The 20,742-nt window shown below is 48.2% G+C and overlaps 3 protein-coding genes across 7 annotated transcripts; 1 reads left to right on the top strand and 2 right to left on the bottom strand.

Moving 5' to 3' along the window:
- The first annotated feature begins 34 nt into the window (after positions 1-34).
- On the top strand, positions 35-7,648 carry fam117ba (family with sequence similarity 117 member Ba). 2 transcript variants are annotated; one of them, XM_062447760.1, is made up of 8 exons: positions 35-427; positions 2,371-2,575; positions 2,908-2,991; positions 3,297-3,410; positions 4,538-4,681; positions 4,832-5,048; positions 5,254-5,374; positions 5,544-7,648. In XM_062447760.1, exons 2-8 carry the CDS (start codon positions 2,555-2,557, stop codon positions 5,833-5,835), a joined length of 993 nt encoding a protein of 330 aa, XP_062303744.1. In that variant the 5' UTR covers positions 35-427; positions 2,371-2,554; the 3' UTR covers positions 5,836-7,648. The 2 variants fall into 2 exon arrangements, with proteins under 2 accessions (XP_062303744.1, XP_062303743.1); XM_062447759.1 differs by having other exon boundaries at positions 36-521.
- ical1 (islet cell autoantigen 1-like) lies at positions 7,595-16,502 on the bottom strand. 4 transcript variants are annotated; one of them, XM_062447753.1, is made up of 16 exons: positions 16,355-16,501; positions 15,547-15,578; positions 15,108-15,282; positions 13,181-13,253; positions 12,946-13,069; positions 12,600-12,798; positions 12,267-12,392; positions 11,897-11,995; positions 11,717-11,802; positions 11,456-11,506; positions 11,208-11,257; positions 11,056-11,124; positions 10,710-10,904; positions 9,931-10,272; positions 9,657-9,758; positions 7,595-9,547 (listed from the first exon to the last, which is right to left on the bottom strand). In XM_062447753.1, the coding sequence occupies exons 2-16, from the start codon at positions 15,552-15,554 to the stop codon at positions 9,432-9,434; spliced, it is 1,815 nt and encodes a 604-aa protein (XP_062303737.1). In that variant the 5' UTR covers positions 15,555-15,578; positions 16,355-16,501; the 3' UTR covers positions 7,595-9,431. The 4 variants fall into 4 exon arrangements, with proteins under 4 accessions (XP_062303737.1, XP_062303739.1, XP_062303738.1 ...); XM_062447755.1 differs by lacking the exon at positions 10,710-10,904 and having other exon boundaries at positions 16,355-16,502; XM_062447754.1 differs by lacking the exon at positions 11,456-11,506 and having other exon boundaries at positions 16,355-16,500.
- A 176-nt stretch (positions 16,503-16,678) lies between these two features.
- Positions 16,679-20,694, bottom strand: wdr12 (WD repeat domain 12). The gene is made up of 13 exons (XM_062447440.1): positions 20,533-20,694; positions 20,150-20,244; positions 19,910-20,004; positions 19,682-19,788; positions 19,453-19,568; positions 19,213-19,367; positions 19,064-19,109; positions 18,888-18,973; positions 18,553-18,693; positions 18,362-18,467; positions 18,060-18,192; positions 17,404-17,476; positions 16,679-17,058 (listed from the first exon to the last, which is right to left on the bottom strand). Exons 1-13 carry the CDS (start codon positions 20,571-20,573, stop codon positions 16,981-16,983), a joined length of 1,272 nt encoding a protein of 423 aa, XP_062303424.1. The 5' UTR covers positions 20,574-20,694; the 3' UTR covers positions 16,679-16,980.
- Positions 20,695-20,742: the final 48 nt, after the last annotated feature.

Here is a 20,742-nt window from a genome sequence, read left to right as displayed (position 1 = left end):
TGCAGCATCAGCACGGGCAACGTGGTTGTGACACGCTACGTCCAAATCACGTACCCCTAGACGCTGTCTCCTGCTCCCGTTAGCAAAGCGTCCCCTCAGCTCCGTTATTTTTATTTCCCTTATTTTAAGCACTCTTTCTGGTAACAGACACTCGGTAAGGGAAATAACGTCAGTCACCTGCATCTGGACTGGAATCATCACGATTAATTCAACAACTGATGCTATTGCCACATCATCAACACCACGCGATTTGCATCAGCAGCAGAAAAAAACATCTCTTCACAGCAAGGCTGCAATTACAGCAACGCCCATAGCAACTGTATGCGCATCCACGTTACCCCATCTGTTTACTGTTGCTTGTTTGCATTCACCTTCGGCACGGACCACCGCCCTCACCAGTCCAAGACCATCTCCCCAACATCCTCAGGTAACGGCAAATTGGACCAGGGTTTGAAACATCGTATTCTCCCCCTGCGCTGGTGATCGAGGCGCACAAAGCCCCTATAGGCCACATTCTGCAGGTAAGCGCGGAGTAAAGGTACTCTCATTTATGAAAAGACTAACACTTAACAAAACGCCACGTATTAAGTGAATGTAATTATCTACAGAGAGCAAATATTGTTTATACGGCCTCGTGCGCAACCCATGTTTGGAGGGCCGATGGATGCATTTGGGTATGCGGCGCTCGAAAGGCAGTGGGCATGATGGGGGCAATAGAATAGTAATCTGTCATAGTGCTTGCATGGTATGGCAATGGTTTTGAACATTGGGTAGGCTGTGTAAAGAGACCACTTCAACGTGGTCTTATAAAATTGTCAGGACACTATGTTGACAATGCGTTACATTTTCTTCGGCTCTTTGTGAGCGTTTGCAATCTAGACAATAGCCTCAGATAGCCTTCAAATGTCGGGCATAATAAAACAAGGCAGACTAGGCAATGTAGCAAACCACATGTGACATGACAAGATGCATTGTTGACAAGGAGAAGGGACTGTGTCAATTCTCTTTCAAAGCTCCCTGCAAGCAAAATCCTGCCAGTCATACAAAGCAAAGTTAATATGCAATGTTAGCGAATGCCATTGTGTTATCGAGTCAGTAAGAGAGAACGAGAGAAGGGTTGGCACCTCGTGCTGTTGAGAGACACAGATGTGTTTGTTGAAGAGCCCCCTGGCTCCATGGCAACAGTGATGTGCTGTGGTGGGTCTCCTCCAAATATAGCCACTGTAGGACACGGAGTGACGCTGGTTAGCGACCATGTTGATTATTGTTGTTTTGCGAAAGTCTCTGAGCGTCACAGCCAAACGCTCAGACGTCTACCCAGTGACTTCTCAGTCTGAACTCAAACAGGCCATTACAACTCTATGTGTAAGGTTTGTGCAGCTAGCCTGACAGCTGTACACACGCGGCTTTCATAAACAGCGCTAAGCCGATGTTTACATCGCAGAAAAGTGGCCGGGAGAGGAAGGGGGGAGGTCATAAGGACAATGGGTGCTGAGGCAGCGGTTTAGGCGCCACATGGGGTTAGGAGGGATGGAGGAAGGGGTTGGCAGAGGGTGAGGGTTGTGCTTAGGGTGAGGCTGTGTGTGGGTAATAATGACTGCCCTGCTGAACTCGGTCTGTGGAGGAGAGTGGGGAGGGGGTATTTGGGTCAGGGGGTATGAACCCTAGAGTATGTGGGCTGTGGGGGGGGGGGGGGGGGGGCAGACTGGCACCTGGCTCTCCAGGGTCTCCAGCTAGCCAGACCTCTAATCCTCTATAATGCCATTAAACAGGGTCTGTGGTCTCAGTGTAGGGGGGGGGGGGGGGGGGGGGGGGGTGCCTGACCCAATCCAACAGCCCAGCTCAGCCCTGTACAGTCTGGGGGAATGGGGGATTAAAAGCCCTCTCAATCTGGCAACCCAACATTCCCTTCACCATTGGCTCATCCTGCCTCTACTCTCATCCTCCCCCTTTCCCACTTTCATTCCTACCAATTCACCTAATTTCTTCGATCCCTCCCTCCCACTCCTGGTCTGAGAGCTCTGTCTCAGACCCCGGTCAAGCCAGAGGCTTAGGCTGTTGCCCAGCTGTGGTTCTGTAGATAAACTGTTTGTTTACATGGCCTATAGACTGTTTGTTACTAAAAACTCTCAACTTGGAGCCCCAATCATTAATTAGGTTTGATTAATCTTCTTTTCACTTGGTGGTCTCTTTTTTGGGGGGCTCATCTGTGACCGTGTTTCTCCTCTGCTGTTGTGCGTGTGTCTACAGTGAGGTGTTTGTGTGTGTCTACAGTGAGGTGTTTGTGTGTGTCTACAGTGAGGCGTTTGTGTGTGTCTACAGTGAGGTGTTTGTGTGTGTCTACAGTGAGGTGTTTGTGTGTGTCTACAGTGAGGTGTTTGTGTGGGCGGCTTGCTGCTGTCTGCTGCTCCAGCTTCTGCCACTTCCTGCTTTCCTCTTCCTCCTCTTCCTCTGGCACTGTGTCCAGCTGTGGCCCTCACTGGGCACGCTCCCTGGCTCTCACCTGATAGGTCCCTGGCCTCAGGACGGCAGCCACACCCACCACGTTCCCTACATGAGGGACAAGGCTACTCAGGTGAGCCAGTATGCGTGTGTTTGTGTGTGTGTGCACCTGCATGACTGCTAATGTTGTCAATCGTTAAATGCTTGAATGGCTGTGCATCTCTGTGTTTGCGAGTTAATGTGTGGGTGGAAATGTTTGTGTGGGCAAATTACTTGGTAAGAGAAAGATTACTCACTGTTGTCTCGGCTCAGCGCATTTGTTGTATCAGCAGAGTTGAAAAGGCCACATAAACACGACCTAGATTCATGTAGAGTCAATGGCTTTCTGTCTCTCTGGACGTCCTTTTTCATGTCTCTGTCTGTCTCTCTCTCACTCACTCTCTCTTTCTTTGTCTCTCCATCCAGACCCCCAGGGCCTGGGCAGATGAGAGGAGGAGGGGCTCCCACAAACGCTCCGCCTCCTGCGGGAGCACTGACCAGCTCAAAGAGGTCCGCAATGCTCTCAACATCGATTTCATAACAAATGTCACTCGAATTTCACAACACCATTCAACTAAAGCACCCCCATTCAACATTCCTGTGCTGGGGACACACCACTGACAAGCCTAACCCCATGTGGCATGGCATACTACTTTGTAATTCCACAGCCAGTCTCCATGAGCATCGAGTACAACAAGTACAACCCACACGCAGTACTGCAGGGTAGAAAGAAATCCACTCTTTGAAACAGCCTAGCCGTTAGCTAGCAGCTAGCCGTTGTGAGTCTCCTAACCTGTCCTCAACTGTGTCTGCAGATCGCTAAGTTGCGCCAGCAGCTCCAGCGCAGTAAGCGCAGCAGCCGCCATCGCAGGGACAAAGACCGCAAGTCACCCTTCAATGGCAGCCATGCCGCCATCATCCAATCACAGGTGACCAAAAAACTGTGGCTGTGGCTGTGTGTTTGTGTGTGCGGAGGGGAAGTAGGCTGCATCCCTCTTTTCTGTGTGTCATCTGAGGGTATTTGGGGACGGCCCACTTTCCCTGTCTGTCCTAGATCTGTGTGTGTGTGTGTGTGTGTCTGTGTCCAAGTATGTGTGTGTCTCCAGAAGGAAATGGGACAGAGACTAGACAATTCCCTGAAGTCTTGCAGTTTATACTCAATTTGGCTTAAAATTGAACTTCTCCAGTCCTCTCTAAAATGGGCCCTTCTTCAGTATCCTTTCTCTTTCCATCTTCAGAGGTCCCTCTCACTGGAGGGCTCTGCTAGCAGGTGCACATTATTCTAGTCTGGTCATGTTGACCTGTTCTATCTTGTTCCTTTTGTTCCCTTTCGGAAGACGAGACTGACTGTTACAAGTCTCCTGGCCTCTGAACTTTGTCAAGGCAGATTACTGTTCTGCAGTTTCAGACTTGAAGCAGGACAGTATCCAGCCCTAGTTTTGGAGCTGTTTTAGCCAAGTGACAATTTAGTTTCATTTTATGTACAAATTATAATTTAGTCAGTAAATCTGACATTTTCTGTGATTTTTATTTGTTTATTATTGTAATTATTAGTTAAAAATTAAGAATCAGTGTCATTACAGTAGTTAGGCTATTAACTAGTATTTGAATTTTGACTTGGAATAGACATGACCAGGCTGGTTAGTGAGAGGAAAGGCGTAAGCCCATCAAAATGAGCACCCTAAAGACAGTTTAAGAGCTCTCTGTCATCAAAGGGAGGGAGGGAAGATGATTTGTTATTATGTTGTTGTGAGTGGCTGGAAAGTGAGAACTGTCAGCTCTCCATTTTAGGCTTGTTCTGCCTGTATGTCTGACCTATTTTTTAACTGAAAATGTGCTGTTGTTGTCTGCCTGGTTGCTAGCCCATTTTGTGTTGAGTGTTTTTGGTTCACGAAACACAGGTGCAGGTAGTAATGTATGATAGACAGGCAGCTGGTGTGTGTGTGCGTGTGCATTCTTATCTTTCATCATGCAGGATTGTGTGTTAGCTGACAAGTTTTAACAAAATATATGGCTTCTTTTTCTCTCTCCCTCGTTTTCTCTGTCTTTCCTTCAGGCCCAGATGCCTAAGACCATCCTGATCCCTATCCCCATCTCCAAGTCCACCGCCCCCCGCTTTCGCAACAGTGTCGAGGGCCTCAACCAGGAGATCGAACGCATCATCATCCGCGACACCAGTGAACGCGAGGAGGTCATCATTGTGAGTAACCACAACGGCAAAGTCACATGAAACACAAGTGTACACTATACACACAGCGCACTTGTCCTAACCTATACATGCGCACACTGTGTTAACTCACAATATGTTACATGATGACCTTCATGCCGTCATGTTTGGGTTTGCCTTCAGCCTCAAGACGTTCCAGATGGGCACCGCGCGCCCCCGCCCCTCCCCCCCCAGCGCAGCAGCAGCACCCGCAGCATCGACACGCAGACCCCCTCAGGCGGGGGCCTAACTGGCGGGAACCATAGCAACTGCAGCAGTCGTCCCGACTCCATCTCGCCCTCCTACCTCACCATCCTCAACGACCTAGGAGGCGGGAGCCCCTATCCCGGAGAGGAGAAAGGTGAGCACAGGCAGCACACACACACTGTTTTGTTTACACCCCCATATCACACACTCAAGCACACACCCACAATGAAAGGGTTTTCCGCTGATTCAAACATGCATAAACAGCCCCCTCGTAAACAGACCGAGGAACGCACACGTGCGGTGTTGTGACGGTGTGTCGGCTGTGTGTTGGTGACGCTTGTGTGGTTGTGTGTCCTCAGAGCTCGGGCCCTGCTCTCCGTTGCCCAAGTACGCTGCCTCCCCCAAACCCAACAACAGCTACATGTTCAAGAGGGAGCCCCCCGAGGGATGTGAGAAGGTCAAGGTCTTCGAGGAGTCACTGTGAGTACAAGTCCTCTGACCCCCAGGGCAAGACTACAAATAAAGTCTCCTCGTTATTCCTTGCTACTCCTTATTTTCATTATGAGTAGCAACCCTTCTTGTATGAGGTATTTTGTCATCTGTGTTGTTAGCTTGCTAGATCAGTTTCCTCTTTCTCTGCTTGTTACAGGCCCAGACCTCTCCAGGAGATCCCCCCCTTCCTGTGTCCCGACCGTAACAAGGTCAACTTCATCCCCAAGAGCGGCTCTGCCTTCTGCTTGGTCAGCATCCTCAAGCCCCTGCTCCCTGCCCCGGAGCTCAGCTTCAGAGCAGGGGTGGGACTCCGTAGCTTGTCCCCGTCCCTGGTGCCTCTGGGTGGGGTCGGCCTGCGCAGCCTCTCCCCCTCTCTGGGGCTCACCCGGGGCTCAGCCTCCCACCAGCAGCCCTGCCTCCCCCGACACCTGGAGGAGCCAGAGAGTTAGAAGGGCTCCTCCAGTGGCCAGACTGAGAAATGACAGCTGCTGTCTCAGAAAAAGAAAATCTCCAGTTTTCCAAATCAACGACAAATGTGAAACCTGCCTCTCCGGTCGCATTCAGCATGCCAGGCTCATTGGTTTACCCTTACTCTGTGAAGCTTCGACTTTCCTCCCTCCGGCTCTCCTCTGAGGAGAAAAACCACCACAGCTTCTGCTTACCTATAAGAATGGTGTTCAAAAGCCTAATCTCTCCATAGCTTACTCAACCTTCCCCCTGCTACAGCTCTTTGTGCCCCCGTTCCTACAGTACACAAAGACTGTTTAGAAAGGCTAGTTTATTTCATTGCATTATTATACCATGAAGCCTTTGCCACAGACATATCAGATTTTGTTTTTTAGAAACCATTCTTAACATTTCTCTTCAAAAACGAGATATGCCTTCCTGTGTGACGCTCCGGGTGGTTTCCGTGGCAATGGCAGGGAGGTTTTGACGGGTGCTGCCGGAGATATTGTAGCAAAACTCTTTTAATATGAGGGGCGGTTAAGGTTGAAAAAAACGCTATGAAAAACGTGCCTGATGTTTTTAAACACGGCCTGGCTTACTGTATGATATGTGCAGTGTCCAACCTTGTCTGCCTGCATTACCTCTATCTCTAATTTCATCCCTCCTTCCCTCCCGCCATCCCTCCCTCCCCAATATTTGCTCTTTTTCTCCATTACTTCCTCTCTTTTGGCATCTACTGTTCTTCTGACCCATTTGCCATCATGCAGTGTATTTATCCCTTTCTCTCTCTCTTTCTGTGTGTGCGTGTGTTGCTCAGCTTGTGTTTGGTGTTGTGACCTGTCTGTCGTCTAGAGGAGTCACTTGACTGTACACTGCTAGATGTGGCTCGGCTGTCTACCTTGGGCTAGAAAGAAAGCCTTGGTCAAAGCTCCGGTCCGCTCTACTGTATATTTGTCATTACTGCTTTACTGTGCCTGCTACTAAGGAAAAGTCTAGAATGTATTGGGTTTGTACATATATAAGGCTCACTGTGAGTGTTTGTATTTTAGACTGACATGGAGACATAAGATGAAGAATCTAATTGTATTATACAACCCCACTGCACCCCACCCAGTAACTGTGAATTATTATGTATTTACTATGTATTTCATATTTATGTTTAACTTGCTACTCGAGGAAGACATTGGTTGTCTAAAGGTTAACAAACCATCAACAAAGCCCCTTTGCCCAACTCAGGGTTCATAAAACTGACAACCGTGATACAGAACTGTTCTAACTTCTTAATTCTTACAGTATAAGCAGATAAATACCTGCTATCCATGTAGCCTTTCATACTGAAGACAGCATTTTATGATGTTTACAAACATGTAGCAGTAGACTTGGTTTCATGTTAAATTTAGCCATTGTAAAAATTGGCATATATGAAACAGGGTACCTTTAACCCTTGTGTTATCTTCGGGTCATTCTGACCCATCAGTCATTGTGACCCACCGTCGTATTGCGACAAATTTACCGCATACAAAAACAAAGTGAAGCCTTTTATTTTAACCGTTGGGCTGTCTCAGACCCCCCACATTGCAAAGGTTAAAAGAAAATTATTTTAATTTGTTTTTGTATTGGGTAAAATTGGGTAAACACAACGATGATTTGTTATGAACCTTTGGGTCATCTGACCCGAAGGCAGCACAAGGGTCAAGCTAATAATCAGCACCATCTTTGGTAGAAATGTATATCTTTTAAGGAAGAACAAAAAAAACACAGTTAGCGGAAACAACAGTTTATTTATTGAAGTCCCATAAACATGTTTGTGGGAGACAGACCTCCAGTTTTATCAGACGACGGTACATCCTTTGAGTGAAATAAAAAGGCATAGTTGAATCAAATAAAGCATTTGTGATTGATATACATTCTTTATCTGTTTAATAGAGCATAATTACTGCATCACAGACTGGTTATAGAGATCAAACTAATCAATACACTCCTGTACGCACTGCACCTTGCAAATAAATCCATCCCCTTGTACTGATGATACACAGCTGAGTTTGTAATGAACTCTTTACAATCTTTTGCTCACAGGGCAATTGTAGTAAAAGGTTATTGTGTCAGAAAGAGATGCCAGATGGACGTTTCCCCTGCTGTAGCAGCCTTTATGAGGTACAGTATATTGGACAGTGTTTCCTCTGGTATCTGGACCTTTCCATACCCTGCAGAGGCAGTACACATTCATACATGAAGAGAAAGAAATTGGGTTGTATTACCACATCCTTCTCCTGCGGGGGGGGGGGGGGTCTACTTGCTACCTGTCTGAGTTTGTGTTGGATACTTAACCCAAACAATCAGCTGTGGTCTTCCCTTCCTAGCCAATTACATCTGTCTCAGGAAGTAATCGAGACAGGAAGTACAAGATTGCATGGCTGCAGACTCTGTCCCCTGACAAGAGTTGACAAATAAATGAATGAATTACACCATTAATGGGGAAACATACCTGTTGAAAGTACTCACTGCCACTGCAGGATCAAGTGGGTAATGAACCATAGCCAGGCCTTCATTACCCCTATGGAAGGGCTTGCTGTGAGATCCATGAGCCCTCGTGAGCAGCTTCAACCAAGATGAGGGGTAAGAATCCTGGTATTTTACTCCAGTGCCAACACATGTCCATCAGTAGTTTTAAAAATACAGCACCCATCTCTTCCATACAATAGATTAAATAGATTGTTAACAGATCATGAGTCAGGGCTCCTCTCTTCCGCTGCAGCTCACGGCAAAAAATAGACATCTCGGCTAAGCAGCAGTTATTGATATGGTCTGAAAATATTCAATATTCTGCAGATACACAGTATGTCCTTGGTTAGTTATACATATAACATGTCCATAATAAGGTATGTATAATATGTTTTAAGGCCAATGGAATCCTAAATATAATACTCCCGGCCATAGACAGTAGGTGCCTTGCGTAAAATCTTTTATGAGCCATGTTACACAAATTCAGATATGAGATTAGTGTCTAGTTAACCTCTGAGGCCTTCTGTGCAGTAGTGTCAATGTGCTCCTCAGTTATCGATAGCCTCCTATGGTATAGATATATGTGTAAATATATACATAAATATAATATAATATAGAAATAAATATAAAGTTAAAGCCAACCATTTCCCATCCCGGGTCCCTTTCAGAAAGAATACAGTAGACTGCAAACACAAACCCTAATGAACAGAGAATATATAAACCCACTCTTACACAACACACAGAGACCACTTCATCCTTTTCTCGAAAGACAGGACAAGCGGAACATCCTAACAAGAACTTCCTGTAAGTCATATTGTGTGACATTGAACCCCTTCGAGCACACCTCTCGTCCTCCATGCAGCAGTGGGTCCTCCACAGCGCTGTAGAGGGCCAGTCTCCCACCGGGGTCTACTGTCACAGTCACAGTCACTCCACATCACGATTATCGCCGCTGGTGCTGGGTGGGTGTGTGTGTGTGTGTGTACCTCTTTTATACAAATATGTACAAATGTCCTTTCCTCACATGGAGGACATTGCTCTTTAAACACAGGAGTGTACACACACACACACACAGGGTTGGACTCACACACACTCCTTAGGCGTTGAGCAGTTCTTCCTCAGAGCGGCCAATAGCGTCTGGGTTAGAGAGAGGGTCCAGGTCTGCAAACAGGTTGAACCAGGCTGACATGTCCCTCGATCCGCCTTTAGGAGCTGCACACACACAGATATATACATTACTGACTGAACACACACACACACGGCAATTTGGTGCTTTCAAAATAGCCAGTGGCACAAGACAATCCATCTCATGGGCTCTCACCGCTGGCTGTTGACTTGGGGCCGGCCTGAGACGACTGGTTCTGATTGGAGGAGGGCGGAGGCTGTAGGGGCGGGGCCTGGAACATGGGCGGGGTTGCCCAGCCTGTGAGATGAAGTCAACAATGAGGAAGACGAGAAAAAGAGTAGAGGAACTAACATACGCCAACTCAACATGAGCCCAAACTCCTGACATCATCGGAGTCTTGTTTAACCTCCAATCGTGCTGCTATGATGACCTGCAGCCACTGGAGGGCAGGAGTGAGGTGAGCACAAACCTGTGGAACTGAGGCTGTGGTCCAGCAGCTGGGAGGGCAGGAAGCCTGTGGGGCTGGGGGGCTGAGAGGGAGGCCGTGCCGCCCCATCGGAGGGGGCAGAGGTCGGGGAGGGGGCAGGGGGGGGGGCAGGGGGAGACTCAAACAGGCCAAAGGCATCCTGCCATTCACGGCTGAACTCGTCAGAGCCCCCAGGGCCTGGGCTGAGGAGGTCCTTCAGGAAGGACATGTCACCCCTCTCCTTGTCCTCCTCCTCCTTCAGCCTCCGTTCGGCCTCGGGCCCCGCTCTGAATCCAGCCCCGAACCACTCTTGCTGGCTGGGGCCTCCGGAGAGCAGGTCCCCGCCTGGAGCAACGGCAGAGGACGGAGGGAGAGGGAGAACGAACAGAAGTTATAAAGAGGAGAGAAGCCATGTCCAAAAGAAACAAAAAGAGTTGTATCAGGCATCGTCAGAAGCAAAACCAGATCATGTTCAGACAGGACAGAACAGCAGTCTGACAGAGCGAACGAGCGGGCTCAGAACCTGAGAGGACGGACGGAGGAGTTAACAGCGGATCACGTTTCAGAAAAATCCCAGAATGCCCCTGTAGAAAAAGACAGTAGAGGAGCCCACCAAAAAAATACAAAAGACCAGCAAGGACAAAAAAAAGAAACTGAAGTATCATTAAGCTGGAAGCTAGAATGGGCCCCAGTGGAGAAGTGTGGAGCTGAGAGGGCAGAGGTGGTGGCTAGGAGCAGAGAAGAGAAGCATGGGCAGACATGGCGGGCAGGAAGGCCTTTACCAGGGAGAGGCAGCTCTGTGAGGCTGGGCTGCAGATCCCCCAGGCCCCATAGCTCAGCAGAGGGCTCTGTAGTCGGTGGAGAGGCCAGGGGCTGCTGGAAAAGGTGTGGCTGGGCCTGGGGCTGGTCACAGCCCATGAGTAAGAGGTCGTCGTCGACGCTGGCTGCATTGAGCGGCCCACTAAGGTCACACAGGGCTGGGTCGGAGGGATTAACCAGGTTAGGGAGAGCAGGAGCCACTCTTTGAGCCTGTCGTACAGGTGCGCTCATTGTGACATTCACAGGCAGCTGTTAACGAAGAATAACAACTAGCTGGTAAGTGATAATAACACACACACACACACTTACCAGAGTCCAGACTTGCACACAGAGAACTGCCACTGGTTTGGCTCTGCCCTTCCCCGCTGTGGGCGGGGCCTGTCGAGGGAGGAAGGCAAGCCCATATTAGGTACAGTCAGCCAGATAAACGTCCTCCCTTATCCACAAGGGGGAGTACCTACCCACGTCAGAGGGAGACGCAGCTGGCTTGTCCTCGTCCAGGGACACGAGACTGAAGGAGACAAAGAGAGGGAGAGGATCAATATTCGCTGACTAAATCTATTCATCATCCCCTTTGATGCTTTTTCTAGAGCTTTCCCCAACCACGGCCAGCTACTTGGAGATCTTCTACATGTCTAGGCAAAGATGAGGGGACAGGAACTGACTATGGTGCATGATCCATCCCTCTGTTTCGCACACACACACTTACATGTGTGTGAACAGGGCCGTAACACCGGCCTCTCGGGCGATGAAGACAAACCTGAGGAGGCAGCGTGGAGGAGAGGACAGGACAGGACAGACAGACAGATGAGAGACGACATCAGGTGTCACTGGAATATGGAATGTGTGACCACGGCGAGATGGAGAGAGAACCAGACGGGAGGAGGAAATAACAGATGACTGGAAACAGAAGAGGGGGGATTGGGGGGGGGGGGGGGGAGAAGGATATTTTGACGTATGTGTGCCTCACTTGTCTGTGTTGCTCTGTACAGCGTTCTCTCTGCTCTGCTCCTGGGTCTGTAATTCAGTCAGCTGCTCCAGGGGGTCCCGTAGGTCCTGGTAGAGAGAGGGTGGGCATCAGCGCCACGGTCACTTATAAACACACACACACACGTATACACACACACACACACACAGTGGTGGTCTCTACCTTCAGAGTGGTGAACTGGTAGGGTACATAGCCTTGGAAGGCCACGTGGATCCCAGACATGACATGGGCTGTCTTCTCCCAGAACTGCAGGAGGGTGGTCTGCAATGACAGCATATTGGTTCAACTTCCACCTTCACATACACACGTGCACACACCCAGTATGCCAGGCTAACGGGTATACAGTACACTGCAACACACCCAGTATGCCAGGCTAACGGGTATACAGTACACTGCAACACACCCAGTATGCCAGGCTAACGGGTATACAGTACACTGCAACACACCCAGTATGCCAGGCTAACGGGTATACAGTACACTGCAACACACCCAGTATGCCAGGCTAACGGGTATACAGTACACTGCAACACACCTGGTATGTGCAGAGAGAGTGGGACAGCATGTTGCAGCGGCTGGCTCCTAGCATGTCCACTTTCTGACACACGTCATTCTTCAGCTTCTCAAACTGGCCCTTGGTCCCTCTAACCTGGGCTTGTACCTGGAAACACACACACACAGTTTAATGACCTAACTTCCAGGACGACTACAGCAACCCGTTTGTCTCTTTCTACGCCTTTTAATTGCTGACACCTGCACCCACACCCACACCATTCACCAACTCACACACACACACCCACCATCCATCCATCCACACACACCATCCATTCGCGCACACATCCACCATCCACCCTCCACACACGGCCACCTTGCGGAACTTCTCCAGTTGTTTGTATGTGTCCGGGTCCAGCTCCAGGGACACGTCCTTCATCCAGAGCAGAGCCCCGCGGTACTCCGTCCTGGACCTCTCCATCCGGGTGACCGTCAGCAGGGTGTCCGCGATGGCCCGCCGCCGGAACGTCTCCACCTCCTGCTCCATCCGGTGGAGGGGGGGGCACAGAGCCAGCCTGGGACATGGAGAGAGGGGGGGGGGGGGTTAATGTGTGTATGTGTATGGTCTATTTTTGTGTACGTTTGTGCCTGTGTGTTTGCGGGGGTGGGGACCAGGGGGGTATGGGGGGTGTCCAAGTGTGGCTGGGCGGAGGAGCCCTCACCTCTGCTTGGCGGAGGAGCACAGGGCCTTGCTGGTGGCGTCCATCATGTTCCCTGCCTTGGTGCGGTCGTGCTCTGCCTGGAAGCGCAGGAAGAGGCCCAGCTCGTTCTCCTCCTGGGACAGGTCTGGAGGCCCAGGGGAGGGAGCCCGCGTTAGACCACAGGGACTGGCCCATGTCATGGGACCAAACGGTGAACTTGTTCGGGATCGGAGGGAATTTCAAGATTGACACTCACGTGTGATTCTCTGCTGGTACTTCTCGATCACCTTCAGCAGCTCGGTGCACGTGGCCTGGACAGAGCGGAAGAACTGGAGGGGGACAAGGACAACATTCACACTGCAGGTTATGCCGCCCCTCAGACAATATGTGCAACAGGCCTCGAGACGTTAGTTGCATAACCTTATACTATGTATATACACACACAAAAAACACACCCTTTTCTGCCTAGTCTAGGTGTCCTGCTAGACAAACATAAAGTACAGACAGGATTGGTCGGATACATTAAGTATCTCTGTCTACATCTCTATAATACATTTTAAAAAGCCTGTATTTCTGTCTGGTTTCTCGCTCCATTACCCCCCTCATCCAGATAAGAACAACTCTGCCATAAAGAAAAGAGAAATCCCTTTAGCAGACAACAAGCGCCCATCTGTCCGGTGGTCATGGCAACCTTAAATCTGAGACGGCTTCAGTGCCCTCTGATTGGAGGTAAATGCTGAGAGAGCAGAAACTGTTGGGTTGGCCTGTAACCTGAATGCTTGCTTGGCATTGCTGTCGCATGCGCACACACTCAATGTTTGCACAAATCTTCCATCTGGACATGAGTGACTAATATGTGTTTGTGTGTGTTTCCTTAAAATACTATTTCCATATTTCCAGTCACACACATGTTCTTTCCATGACACCCACAATACATTGATTTAATTCACCCACTACGTTGTATTATGGAATGACTGAGTGTGATAAAAAAAGAGTAAGAGCCACAGAGAGAAAGAAAAGAGGGAGAAAGAGAAAAATAAAGAGTCACAAAAGAGAGGTTTAACGTCTTGCAGTTACTGATTAACCCAAAGCTGCATGACATTGGGCACCACCCTTTTCTAGCTGGCAACCTCGATCTGTGTGCCTGGTGAAACGCAAAGACACACAGGCAGTGTGCACACACACACACACACACGAGAGACCCGCACTGTTCCTCTATGCCATCTAGGTCTTCTTAAAATGGTCCTCCTGGCCCATCCAGACACAGAGGCACATTGATAAGATACAACAACAACAAAAACTATTGGATTACAAGGTATTTTTCTTACTTTACTAACCAAACATTTCTTCAAAGCCGAAACGGAAATTGGTTTGAAACTGAGCTTTTAGTCAGGTGAAGTGCACACGGTTACCGAAAGCATCCGCTATCAGGTACCATTCACTATGAAGATCAAACAATGGGAACAGACAAAAAAGGGCTTTGAAAAGGGAGCATCCTGGCTTAGTGATTTCGCCAATGGAAATAAGATCATGAGTGTTATTGAAAGGTCTCTCTGTAGCTCCTCCAGCAGCGGAGCTGAGGGAACAGCAGACCAGGAGAGAGACAGCTGCTGCCCTAATCTGGACCCAAGTCCCACAGGGAGATTCAGTCTGGAGCCTGACATGGCCGTTTCTCTCACTTTGTGTTTCTCTACCGGGCTCTCTGGCTCTCTTTGCACTCTCTCCAAGTATTGCATCCCCTGTCTCTTTTCTACCGCTAGCTCTCTTTTCGTAGTGTCTCTTGCTCTCTCTGCTATGTCGGGACAAAGAACAGAACAACAGAATAAGGCCTCTTTGACTGCAGCCCGGAACAAAGGCCTCTCAGTCTGTTGCCACTGTGTAGCAGTAGCAGACCCTCCTCCCACAGGCCAAGTGTCCAGTATCCGACTACCTCTGCTCTGTCTTACGCACCTGTGTGTTGGTAGACCAATACCTGGCTAATAGAAACTCGGACATGCAAAATATCCTGCATTAGCTCGGCTAGAAGTCATTAGGATTACAAAACACATTGAAACCCCTGATATAGGCACACATACATATGAAGTATTGTTTACTAAGCAAAAGAAATGTGCGCACACATACAGGCATATTATAATGTAAAGCACACTGTTTTTATGACATTGTAGTAGACTCCAGTTCCCCACCTCCAGCTTGGCATCCAGGTCGGCATCGGACGCCACCACATACTCATCCTCCTTCTTCCCTGTGGCCTTGATCAGGACCTGTTTGGTTTTCCAGAACTTCTTCTGCATGCGGGCCATCACTGAGCTGTCCTCCCCCAGCAGTGCCCGGCCCCCACTCAGCATGTCACCAGGGAACCTAGGGGGTGAGATGAAGCGGAGGAGCGGCAGGGGTGGGTGATGAGGATGGGGACGATGGGGGAGACAAGTGTATATTATGGTCTGTGAGGGTTAGTTCTCCCAGTCCCAGAACATAAACAACTCCCTGGCTTTGGCTTTGTGAGATAAATGTAGTGTCAAAGCCACAAAGCAAATCCATGACCAACAGGCTCACTAAACCAGAAACAGGATATGTATGATGCATGTCTGTGTTGGTTTTGGGGGGGGAAACGGCCATACGTACCCGTCCATCCTTAAATTTGTAGTTTAAGTTCTCTGCAAGTCAAACAAAGAAAGGGCACCAATCATTAAAAGAGACAGTTTGTTTACAGGTCTACAGTGTCAAATACAATGCAACCACAGTTGATAAACCACTAAACGCTACAAAGAAAACGAAAAACACATTCATAATAACGCATAGTTTACTTGATTTGATAATAACCTTGAGGTAGCAATTGCTTTGTTTAATTAAAATGATTGAATTAGTGTTTGTCACTGGTATTGCCGACAGCTGTTAGCACTACGTAACCTCTCAATGCATATTGTCTTCCAACTAAATAATATCAAACACTGGATAAGAATTTGTCACAATGGTTAAATAATTTGCCGTTTAAATCATCAGTATGGCACAAGGATAATCCAGTAAACGTAAACTAATGTCAAACAAGAATGCCACCACTGCACACCGTCTTGACTTGAGCGGACACTAGTCTAGGAGTAGGAGACCTCGGGCCAGTTAGCAGGTGTTTGGTTACGATGTTGGAGGTTAAGCGATGATAGAACATTTAATTTTTTAAAGCCACGAATATAACATGGCACACGCAGGACAGAAAGGGTAGATCCTGAATGCGTTAAACTGTTTCCCAACTGTTGTCTTGCTAGCTAGCAATAATATAGTAGAAAACGCGTAGCTTCCTAGCTAACATTGCTGCAGGAACAATGCCACTGTGGCATCATCCAGTCTCCCGATTTAGACAAACGAATAATGGTTCCATTATATATTCTAAAAGTAGATAACAAAAGTACTCCACGGTATCACATTATGGCCTTACCTTCAATACAGCGCCGTCATCAGATCGTATCTTATTAAGCAAGACAGGGGGCATCTAGCTAGCTAGCTGGCTAGGTTTAGGTGGCAGCTTCCAACACAACAGTAGGAGCTCCTGCTTTACCATCATCTGACATTCTGACTCAGAGATACAGGATATGCTAAGGACCTGTACTTTTTTCTGCCACAAGGCGGCGCATTAGAAACATGATATCAAGTCAAACCAGCTAAGGAGGAAACTAGGAACTTGAAGTATTAGTTTAAAAGAAATGTGGAATGTGTTCTACTTGGTATGGCAGTTGTAGGTGAAAGGCAAAAACAGCACGTGTTTGTGGGAAAATTAATTTATTGACCAATACAGCAGAAATGCATTCAATAACAAATGCACAAATAACACAAAATAAATGGATAATTCAGACTGATTGCAATGGGTATAGCATGTGTTAAATACACAATAAAAAATAAAAGGTGTTATGATCCATACTGTCTGTCATTGCATCCACTTCAGTATACCAGCTCTGAAAAAGCCAATATGTCAGTCCATTTCAATTTATTTGGAGTTCAATCTGATTCAGGTCTCTGTGTGGATGTGTCTGTTTGACAGTACGTGTTTGTCTTCCACAGTCCAGTCTATGCCCCGTCGTCAGACACACAGGAAGAGTATTTGTAGGTGTACAACTTATTGTCTGCTCCTCCGCTCAGCATCAGCTGTTAGAGAAAGAGAAGGAGATGGGCCAAGTTAGACACGTGGTGGAATCAACACACACAATTCACCCGAAAATTCCCTGAGAAAGAAACAGTGATGACGTGATTGCAAAATGATACCATAAACAATTCTATATCAACACAATTCATTTTCCAGGGGTCACACAGGCACAATTAACATCTAAAGTTGCTGAACAGTTCTAGTTAGTTAAATTTAAAGAAAAATTAGACCATCACTGAGAATTTGACCAAGACCAGTAAAAACTGTAGGTGAGGCTAAAAGCCCACCCACACATGCCAGACAGGGACACTGAGGTGTAAACCATCACTGGGGAGCTGCTCGCTTACCCCACTGTCTGTCCAGTCGACACACAGAACCTTGTCCTCGTGGGCCGCCAAGTCATACAGGGGGGCCTTACAGCTGGAACATAACACACAACAACCACATATTTACACAGTGTATACGTTTATTAGGTCCCCAGCCAACTGGTGGAAATATTTTCCCATGCTGCCATCTCTGGAACCTCGCCGTTCTGGGACAATTTGGACACATATTTCACCTGGAACACTACTGCTAAAGTTGCGGTATTTGTATTTTTACATAAGAGTTCAAATAATGTATGTCTGTTATTTTAGGCGTGTGCTGTATGTTTTTTCCCCCTGTAGATGTTCAGTGATTTATGAATAGATGTGTGCTATATGGGAAATGGTAAATGGACTGCATTTATATAGCGCTTTTCTACCTTAGCGGCACTCAAAGCGCTTTACAATGTTTGCCTCTCATTCACCCATTCATACTCTCACTCACACATACCGACGGCAGCGAGCTACCATGCAAGGCGCCGGCCTGCCAATCGGGAGCAACTTGGGGTTCAGAGTCTTGCTCAGGGATACTTCGGCACATGACCTAGGAGGAGTCGGGGATCGAACCGCCAACCTTGCGATTAACAGACAACCCTCTCTACCCCCTGAGCCACAGCCGCCCCAATGGGAAGGTTACGAACCTTCTGGTGTCCCAAAGCTTCACCACGTTGTCGAGTGAACCAGACATGAGCTGGTGTTCGTGGGAGGGAGACCACTTCACCGCCGTGACCCAGCCCGTGTGAGAGGTCAGGGAGAGGAGGACCAGGGAACCATCTGAGCCGGACAGAGGAAACACACACAGTAAGAGACCCATACACGCCCCCCCCCCCCCCCCCCCCCCACCAACACACACGTATAAAATACTTTCAAGTGCACACACAGATGACAGATATCTACTGAAGCCCTGAGCTGCAGTACACAGTCTATATTGGAGCATCCTGACCTTTCGAGCGGGGGTCCCAGAGTCTGATGTGTCTGTCTGTGCTGCCAGAGGCTAGGCGGCGGCATATAGGGGAGTAGGACACGCAGTTGAACACTTTACTGCCCGACTGCAGGGAAGAGAGCACACAGCTCATCGATCTGTCCATCAATCAGCTCATCGATACACGTGTGTGCGGTGGGCGGCCATCTCACCAGGGTGGTCTTCGGCACCCCCGTCTCTGCGTCCCACAGACGCATGGTGTGATCCCAGGATGCACTGCACAGCTCTGCCCCGTCACACCACAGCACCGAGGACACCGCCTCGTTGTGGCCCGATAGAGTCATGAGGGGGGTCTGTGGGGAGGGGAGAGACTGTTACCATAAGACACACGGGCAAGTCAAAACCACTTCTACCTCAGTCAGTTTACATCCCTGGTCAAGTCAAATGAGCCGTAAAAGTAAATGTTTAGGTAAAGGTTTAGTATTTGTCCATAAACAACGGTAGTTGTTGTGAAGTATTAACTCCAGGGCCAAACTGGCTCCCTCACCCTGGTCAGCCCCATCTGGTCAGTTTTCTGCTTCTTCCGGGGCCTGCTGGGGGCCTCCTCCACCTGATCCTCCTCATCTGTGGGAACTGAAAGCACAGCAACTCATTAAGTACCCCGATTTGTCACTGTATTTTTAACGTGTGGGTGTGTGATTGCGTGATTCCCTCTGACAGTACCTGCAGACCAGATCTTGAGCATCTTATCCCACGAGCCGCTGCAGAACTGAAAATTAGAGTAACGTTAAACGTTAGACGTCGACTCCTACTGTCCTTTTCTCGCAAACGTCCCTCTTCCCTTTCTCTCCCACCGTCTCTGTCCTTCTCACCTTTGTGCGTGAGGGATCGGAGGCGACTGTGTCAACACTTCCGGCATGTCCACGGCAGCAGTGTTTGGCTTTCAACTTGTTCCTCTCAGAGTCCCACTCCCACAACAGAATGGTCTGGTCCAGAGAAGCCGTGAGTAGCAGGGAAGTCAGCCCATCTGTACAGAAACAGTGGTGTGCAACTGGTCAGAACTGCACCCAGTCAGGAAATCAGAAGTACACCTACGCTTCTGTCCTCCTCACCTCTCTTGACCCACGCCACATCTTTCACCACATCTGTGTGTCCTGCCACCGTCATCACAGCCTTGCCCTCCAGGGACCAGATCTTGGCTGTCTTGTCATAGGAGCCTGTCAGGATCCTGCTCACACACCATCCATTGGTAATTGTATTTATTTTGCTGACGCTTTTGTGTGCAGAAATGTATTCAATAGCTTATTGTGGTACAGTTGCTGTTGTGACCACCTTACTCACCATTCAGAGTCTGCCTCCACAGAACTGATCCAGTCATCATGCATCATGCACTCCTCAGGCTGAGGTGCTGTGAATCTCTCCACATACTCTATCTCCACCACATCTTCCTAAGGTCACACAGGTGCACACAAGTAAAACACACACATAGCCCTTGTCATTGCTTGTGAGTTTGCTGGGCAGTGTGAATGCCAGTCAGTAAGTGTTTTTAATATGACAGGATTATCTCACCGTGGATATGCCCTCCGTGTCCATGTGGATGGACAGACATGTCCGCAGGAACTGACCACGGACCAGGAAGTCAAATTCGACTTGGCTATGGGATGCTTGAAACAAAACAACCACAACATTTAGTATAATTCAACACGAGTGTCATTAAACTAGATGCAATTAACACTCGCCGTTATAACCTATGTCAACCCCTCTAATTCTGGAGAAACTGTCCGGTTCATTGTAAGCGCCTATTTTCACCATTCTTTGCTTCCAGGAGTTTGTTGATAACATTGCTGAGATCTTGCACCTCGGAGGCTGCTGGTATGGAGAAAGGGACGTCATCTATTGCATATCTGAAAGAAAATACGTTGATGTTATTAAAGGTGACTAGTCAGTCACTGAAAAAAGGAAATATTAGCATTTCTGCCGGGCTGTAACTATAAGGATTTTAGCTATAGGCACTAATAGCCATGGCATGATGTAGCTTAGGTAGAAAGCTGTCAAATGATGACGGTGAACGTTATTTGCTTGCATTTGTTATGAAATAGTCTGACGTTAAGCAAGCTAATGTTAGCTGTTAGCTAACTGGCTAGAAAATAGTTCATTGACAAAGCTCTTTCTCGTAATTACGGTAAACTTACTTTTTGTTTTCTGTGAAGAACCTTGTTTGTAATTGAGACATTTTTGCTTTTGTATGGTTACTAGCTACAAACTTAAAAGCTAACTAGATTCTCTGTTAGCAAGGTACTTTATAAACAGGTCTCATCCATGCAGTGTGCACTCTTGCCATGTGGTTTGAATGAAGACATTTTAGTTGAGCACAGAAAACTCAATCGAGGACTTCAATCGAG

The sequence above is a fragment of the Osmerus eperlanus genome, chromosome 21 (assembly GCF_963692335.1).
Source record: "Osmerus eperlanus chromosome 21, fOsmEpe2.1, whole genome shotgun sequence".
In the NCBI taxonomy this organism is placed as follows: domain Eukaryota; kingdom Metazoa; phylum Chordata; class Actinopteri; order Osmeriformes; family Osmeridae; genus Osmerus; species Osmerus eperlanus.
This window is presented reverse-complemented; position numbering and strand designations above follow the sequence as displayed.